This window comes from Musa acuminata, chromosome BXJ3-11 (genome assembly GCF_036884655.1).
Source record: "Musa acuminata AAA Group cultivar baxijiao chromosome BXJ3-11, Cavendish_Baxijiao_AAA, whole genome shotgun sequence".
NCBI classification, from domain to species: Eukaryota; Viridiplantae; Streptophyta; class Magnoliopsida; order Zingiberales; family Musaceae; genus Musa; species Musa acuminata.
Genome location: NC_088359.1, coordinates 10,410,517 through 10,418,229, shown reverse-complemented (window position 1 = coordinate 10,418,229; position 7,713 = coordinate 10,410,517). Strand labels below are relative to the sequence as shown.

General features: G+C 33.6%; 1 protein-coding gene across 2 annotated transcripts; it reads right to left on the bottom strand.

The window, feature by feature from the left end:
* Positions 1-3,672: 3,672 nt before the first annotated feature.
* On the bottom strand, positions 3,673-7,048 carry LOC103971267 (psbP domain-containing protein 2, chloroplastic). 2 transcript variants are annotated; one of them, XM_009385255.3, is made up of 3 exons: positions 6,646-7,045; positions 6,405-6,557; positions 3,673-4,097 (listed from the first exon to the last, which is right to left on the bottom strand). In XM_009385255.3, the coding sequence occupies exons 1-3, from the start codon at positions 6,925-6,927 to the stop codon at positions 3,846-3,848; spliced, it is 687 nt and encodes a 228-aa protein (XP_009383530.2). In that variant the 5' UTR covers positions 6,928-7,045; the 3' UTR covers positions 3,673-3,845. The 2 variants fall into 2 exon arrangements, with proteins under 2 accessions (XP_009383530.2, XP_065030184.1); XM_065174112.1 differs by having other exon boundaries at positions 3,919-4,051; positions 6,646-7,048.
* Positions 7,049-7,713: the final 665 nt, after the last annotated feature.

Here is a 7,713-nt window from a genome sequence, read left to right as displayed (position 1 = left end):
CTAAAGAACTCTCTTTTCGACTCATTTGCCGTCTCAGTCGTAGTCATATATCCCTGCACAGTTCCTAAATGACTCATATATCCCACTCCATTCTAAATATTACACCTGTATCCTTCTAATAATTTAGATTTGATATATATAATCATGGTGGTAATTGAAATTTTAAATATTTAATATATATTTATTTCGTTCACCAATTATTGACCTCACACATTTCCCAATACTTTTAAAGATAATATTAATATTAACTAACGGTTATAGTTTAATTAACCTATCAACTATATTACTGTTAATTTTATATTTTAGACTTGGTCAAACTAAGTTAATGAGCTAACTTTAGTTTATCTTGGATTATAACATTTGATAATTAGGAGGCTGCAGAAGGAAAGGACTATAAGTAGTTTTATATTTTAGACTTTGTCAAACTAAGTTAATTGAGCTATATCCTCACATTTCATCTGAGTTATATTAGATTGAGGACGCTAAGTAGTTTAACGAGAGAAATTATAATATCTCGATTAATCTCATATAAAAAATAAATAAAATTAATCTTAACTTAAGTATTTTGATCAATCGTTTAGATCAAACGAAACTAACGGATTAAACTGTTTATCAATCAATCAATCGTTTAGATCAAACGAAACTAACGGATTAAACTGTTTATCAATCACGACTCATCACATTTCGTATTAGAATCTCAAATCTTTAATTTAAAAATATATATATAAATATAATTTTATAAAAAAATATAAATGAATAGTGAACTGAGATACCAAAAATACCCTTAAAAACATTCGATTTTCCATTTTTATTCCTGGATTTCTTTTTGTAGTTCCCGGTTGGGTGAAGCAAACGTGCTCATGCAAGTAATGACAAAAAGCATAATCGCTTACGCATCTGCTTGCTGAAATTTCTGTCTCTTGATTTAGTCAAATTATTTACTAATGTATAATTGTTTTAATATCATGAACGATAAGATTTTTATTATATGAAATGTGTATGATATACGAATAATAAAATTTCACGAATTCATTCTATAACAAAGCAGTATTTCCCAGTTGTATTTTATATAAATTTCATCATGATTCATTATATTATAATAATTATTTTCGTAATCCTATACACACATTTCATATTTGCAAAATAGGATATAACATATTTTCAACAAAAAAAAATTTACTAAACTTAGAGTCTAATGATTCAACCAATGTCCTAAATATATGAGATTTCTGGAATAGATGTCCAAAAACAAAGCAAGCGATCTTCAAGTTCTTTTTTTTTTTTTTTTTCTTCAAAAAACATTTATAGTTTCAACAAGTAAAAATTGATTTGATGAACAAACAAAAATACAAAACAGTGATAAAGGATTTTTGGTGAACTTTCATGGAATTGGGTCGATTCTTTTATGCTCGTCAATAGAACAAGTGGCTAAGCTGTACCTACACGTAATTTGAAGTTTCCATCCATGGTGAACTACGAAGGAATTGGACCATGTTTTGCTTGCATATATATATGTTAGCCAATGGAACAAGTAGCTTGTACCTTATAGTTTCCTTCCTCCCTCACGTTACGGGTCGCCGCTTGCCCACTTTTATGGTTCCATACATTCCAATCCAAAAAGCTCTCTCCCCCTATGATGATAATACTACACCAACATCTTATCGCGTCTCTACCTTGTAATTTAGTCTTGAACTATTCTATTTCAACAATAATGCCAACATGTTTATCCATTGTCGCTTTGTCCTAGATTATTTGGATCTAATCTATTTTGGGAATCTAATTCGCCTAGATTGATACAAACACTGTTTTCTTTCCATTAGCAATTATCTCGATCTCCCTTTGATTATCCTGGAAAAATAAAAATGATGCTCTATTTCACAACTACAATCTCTCTTTTGGCACTATTTTGTGCAAAGCACAATCCCTCGTCTAAGGCGGACACAGCTGATACACATAGGCACCATCAGGATTGCTTCCATCCTTCCAAGTTTGATGATATGACACACCCAATGACAAAAAGGAAAAAGTTTGGCATGAGAACAACCATTGCGTCTAAAATAGTATCTATTAATTATTATTATCATATCACGACCATCTTGATCCTTTTTTTTTTTTTTTTTTTTGTGGGGGAAATCTTTGATGTTGTTGGGGTCTATATAGGACAGCAAAACAAGGGAAAGAAAAATATGGTGCATATGAAATGAAATCAATCGATGTTGATGCAATATTATATAGATGACAAGCGGACAACCAATCTCATTTAACAACCGAAAGAGAAAAGAAGACACTAAGAACAAGATAGTAGACAATAATTGATTGTAATAAAGACAAGTTTCATGCAGAAGATCTAAGGAGAGGAAAAGTGAAAAATGAAAAATGTGGTCAGGATAAAAAATGATGCTCCTCAAATTTAATGCTGATGAAACATATCTAAATAAAGAGAATTTATTTATATACATGTAGCTATGGCGACTTTTTACTTGGGGTTCCACCTTGCTGAAATGTCTTAGTAGACCTAAATCCCCATCCGGAATACATTTGTTCGACCTACTACTGTATCCTACCTAAACCTAGGAGGACCCAACTATGCTTTGTTGAGGTCGTTCAAGCCGACCTCAAGAGCACCTCTAGATTGTCATAGCAGTTGACTGGCATGAAAAGTTCTTCTATATCAATTAATATCTTAACAAATGAAATCATAATCAGGAAAACTTATTACTTTAGAAAGGTCAAAAGCTTAATCCACAGCCTACGATCGAAAATCTAATGCCATGGAAATATGCAATTCTTGAAAGCTATGTGGTCTTGTATGAAGCTCTAAAATATTATCCTTTCTCTTGCCATGTTATTTATGCATCTTGTGGCAAAACACAGAAACTAAGTCTATCCTTTAATCATAAAGAAGATACCAATACAAATTTTGTCCTCCCTAGTTCTAATTTGTCAGCATCTTGACTATAACAATAAAAACAACAAAGTCATAATGTCCTAACTATTTGGGTTCACTACATAGATTTTTTCTCATGAATCTTGGCCAAGATGAAAAAAAAGTAAAATATTGACATCATACATGTGTTAATTCACAAAATGTTGTATTCTACAATATGATAATACCCATGACAAAATGTCAAGTAACTAAGCTTCTTGCAGTGACAAATGTAAAGGAATTCCCTGTTTCGGAATACCAATTATATTACATGGAAATAAAAATTTTCAGCAAATAAGAGATTACTCATATGGAGGAAAACAAGAAAAGCAAAGAAAAAGATTCGATGGTAGCACAAACCAAAAATTAACTGAATACAACTAAAACAAATTACATTGTACACAACCAAAGAGTAGTTAATTTGTATCAATATATTGACAACAAAGAACCTATATTAAGCAAAATTGCTTAATTTTAGAAATGAAAAGATATCAAGTATCTATTTGAGCCCCTTGCTCAAATAGACTAAGGGATCCAATGGACTAAGGGTGCATCAGCATGCACCTTTGTAACAATCTCCATGTCCATGCAATGTGAGGAAGCAAGTGAATGTAGTTGAAAATGCTTCTTATTTTGTGTTGGAAATTTATTCAAATTTTGTTTAGAAAATATGTTACGACAAATAAGTGTACATTTTCATGGTCACAAACAAAAAATGCATCACAATTAGCAGAAAAAATAAGAGATGATTAAACCCTGCTTTGATTAACACATTGCTAAGTTCAGTTGGATTCCATGAATTTATAGTTAAATAACAGCGCAATAAAGACCAATCGATTTCAAGGATCAGGTGAGAATGCAAAACCTTCATGGAACCAAAAGAAGTATATTCAGATATAATGAACCTGATGTGGCTATGCTATAACGTGTCAAAAGAGTGAAGAACTTGTTCCAACACCAATCTAGTAGAATTGTCCAAAGGATTCTCTGGACGGTCCGAGTAGGTTATATTCAGGAGATAAAGCTTCCTAGATGTGACAAATGCAGCTGAAAAAATCCTCTTCATCCCTCCTCTTGTGCTGTCAACTTGGTACTCAAACTCATAGATGGGCAGGCCACTGTGACCTAATCTTTCATCAACACTAATCAGTCCGGCATCTTTAGTGCTTTCCTACATAATTAAAGTATAGCATATTTACAAATGAAGCTCATCAAGAAATTCACCTATATTAAACATAAAGCTGCATATGGCTGCATCAGTAGCTACAGAAAGACATGTATAGAATATAAAGAACAATATAGTAAAATAACAGGAAAATTTACTGCCTAAGCACATGGCCACAAAATTAAGTCAGAATTTTGATTATTAGTGTTTGTGACTTTGAAGATAGCAAAAATTCTTACTTCCATATAGGCCAACAATCTCAGAGTTCGCAATTCTTTAAAAGTATAACTTCCTGCAGATTCAATTCCAAGCATGTAAGATAAGACCAATCAGCAGTATGTTCTAGAACAATTCTTATATAGGTCAAAAGGAATTAGATCCTGCACCATGTTAGATTGGGCTTCAAGCTGGGCCATTTAGATGTGTTTTATTGATCTACAAGTAGTCCAATCTTAATTTCTATTTGCATATTAGTCCATTCAGGTTAACTAGCTTCATCATTAACAAAAGATTTGTTCCCCGATCTGCACTATTTTCTATTTCCTCCTATATGCTCTTCTATTTGTTTCTTGACTTCACTCAGGTCTGGAGAGCATTAAGCAGTTATTGACAAGGGAACAATAAGCTGAGGAAAAGGCCCATCGTGACAAAGGAATAGGGGCGATCTATAAGGCCCCAGAACACAAGCAAAAAAAAATTGAATAAGCACCAAGTAAAATGCCCAGAATCTGCTCAAACAGGATTGTCCAGCACATCAAACAACACAAAGATGTTGCTACAGCTTGTCTGGTTATTAGAAAGAACAAGAACAGTGCTCCACCTATGAACAAAAGCCAAAGTTGACCACATTTGCTATGTGATTGGACAAGATGAGCAACATTAAGCTTTCTTGGTTGTTTGGTTTGTTCAAAGCATCAAAGTCTAAAGACATAATGCATTATTCTTTGAAAGAAGTATACTGATGCATGAAAAATACACCTGGAGTCAAATTAGTTTTCTCTGAGTCAATTAAATTAATATAATTAATTTACAATAAAAAAAACCTTAATTCCTATTATTGGTCATACAGTCTGGTCAAGTATTTGGATTAAAGTCCTTAAACTAATCATTTAACTTGGCCAAATCACTAAAAAAGAACTCTTCCCATCAGCTTATTCAGTTCACCAAACAAATATATAGTTAAGGTGGTGCTAAAATTTTTTCTGGTAGATGAACAAAAGATAAAAGAACCAGCAATTTCAGAGTGTCTGAAAAATTACTGGATAAGAGTGTGCTTAATTGGCTGTTTAGTTTGTTTAAGGCATTGAAGTCAACCCATACCACCAATCCTGAAAAAGAATTAACATTATATTTTGCATGATCTTTATGAAAATCTTGAGGATGAGATCCATACAAAAGTATTTCGAGAACAAATTATCATATAGATAGCCTGAATTGTGTTGAGTCAATTAAACGGGATCACTATAATGGAAATCAAGTACAATCATTTACTGTTTTATGGTTCATATATTTCAGGATAATAAGCTAGGTTTGAATCTTTTAATTAGTTCGAGTTCTATGGCATCTGTATTAATTTGGTTCTGATAATATCCAATAACATGTGACAATCTTCTAATTAGATTTTACAGAAGCAACTTTAATGAGTTTCCCAATAGCTGGCTGTACAGAATCAGTTACGCCAGTTGTCTTTTAACAAGAATCTAAATAATAGATAATTGATGAAAGGTGCTACTAATAGAGTCAAAAAGGAATGATTAAGGTGGATAGTAGCATCACGAGTTTTGTGTGCTCCTTAGATTTTTCCTTTTTGTTTTGAAGGGTAAGTAGTGATGACGAGATTTGGCCAGGAGCTTACAGTAAAGATCTAACAAAATGTTCATAGTTACAGTATCTGACACCTTAAAAAAAAATATGTCGAATAAGATTTTGATGTTTGGTAAGTGGATCAAATACACAAACACTGCTCCTTAGATTAAATATGCATATATAGAAGACTATTATAGTGTCAGACATGTTGTATGGACTAGATTATCGGGCAACTAGACACAAGCAAAAGCAAAAGCAAAAGAAATAAGAGAAAAGAGAAGAAAAAGATCCCAAGACCAAAGAGCTTACAAAATTTACAGCAGCACCAGCTTTCAGAAAGTCACAATATTTAAACAATAGCATCATTCATTCATCATTATTTTAGAGAATCTCCAACTCAGTGGGTCACAAATTCTCTCAAGAAATTATTTACTCGGGTCCAAGATAGCAGAAGCATAAGAAATTAAAAGAGGAACCGTAAAAGAGATGCAGAAAAAGACAAAGAACCTTTTTCCTTTCAGCCCTAATGAGCTTATCGGCCACAAATTCCGGCGTCCCAAAATCCTTCAGAGACGCAAGCCTGACAGGGTTCACCACAACACCGATGCTGTTACTCCCCTTCCCTTCCTCGAACAAAGCCGTCGCCCCCGCCTTCTCCACCTGTCACCAGTCAAGAACTCAGATTGAACGAGATCGAAAGGCGAAATAGGCGCGGAGTAAGGCGAGGACGGGAAGGAATCAAGAAAACCTGAATCCAGGAGGCCGGTCTCAGGAGGGTGAACCCCTGGGCCGGGTCAATGTAGGGTTCCAGCGACGGAGAAGAAGCGGCGGCAGACGAGGAGGACGAGAAGAAGAAAGGGAACGGCAAGAGCAACGAACTCCTCCTGCTGATTGTCACAACGGCGGGGGTTTCATTCTTGGTCACCGGAGGGTGGATGGGTGAAAGTTTGAGAGGGCGACGGACGGAAGTCGGAGGAGGCGGCGGAGCGGTGGCCGAGCCACCGCACGGTAGCGAGCTCGCCATGGCCATGGACCTTCGAGGGGGAAGCAAAGAAGGGCGGGGACGTCGACAGCGAGATAGAGGTCGAGCGGAGGCCGCGGCATTTTCCGCTTCGAGCTTACGTGGCAGGACACCAGTGACTCGCGGGATAACGGGTGGAGTACCTTAAAACGAAACAGCAAGTGAAAGACAAACGCTGGGTTTAGATTCATTTTAACTTGTCTCATTTTGATTACGAATTACTTAAATTCTTATAATTTATTTATATCTAAAATATTTTTTATATTTTTAAAAATATAGTATATAAGTTTTGAGTTAATAGAAGGTTTGGTTATGATTTATTTATTTCTAAAATAATCTTTATATTTTTAAAAACTTTTATCAAATTTAAGTTAATAGATATTATAGTTAATAAATCATTAATGTTAGAGTATACTAATATACTGACTCACAATAAATTATTAATATAATTATTAATAATATATATAATTTAAATTAAAAAAATTAAAATATATTGTAGTCTCTATGATTTTGGCCAAGGACCATTTAAGTCCTTATGGTTTACTTATGTTTAAAGTAATCTTTATATTTTAAAAACATAACATATAAGTCCCTCCTATAAAGTATGAATTAATAAACGTTAAAGACCGCTTATGTGACATATTGACACACAACATATTATTAATAGAATGACACGTATAATTAAAATTTAAAAAATATTAAGATTTATTTTAGTCGGTATAGTTTTAATCATAGACCAACTCTTATGGTTTATTCATATCTAAAATAACTCTTATATTTTTAAAAACATAATAT

What these genes read in the sequence shown, in the direction of transcription:
- LOC103971267 (XM_009385255.3), bottom strand. Translation starts at nt 6,927, where the DNA reads ATGGCCATGGCGAGCTCGCTACCGTGCGGTGGCTCGGCCACCGCTCCG. An exon ending in GACCGGCCTCCTGGATTCAG is followed by an intron (nt 6,558 to 6,645) that starts GTTTTCTTGATT and finishes GACTGGTGACAG; the next exon opens with GTGGAGAAGGCGGGGGCGAC. An exon ending in TTAGGGCTGAAAGGAAAAAG is followed by an intron (nt 4,098 to 6,404) that starts GTTCTTTGTCTT and finishes TTAATTATGTAG; the next exon opens with GAAAGCACTAAAGATGCCGG.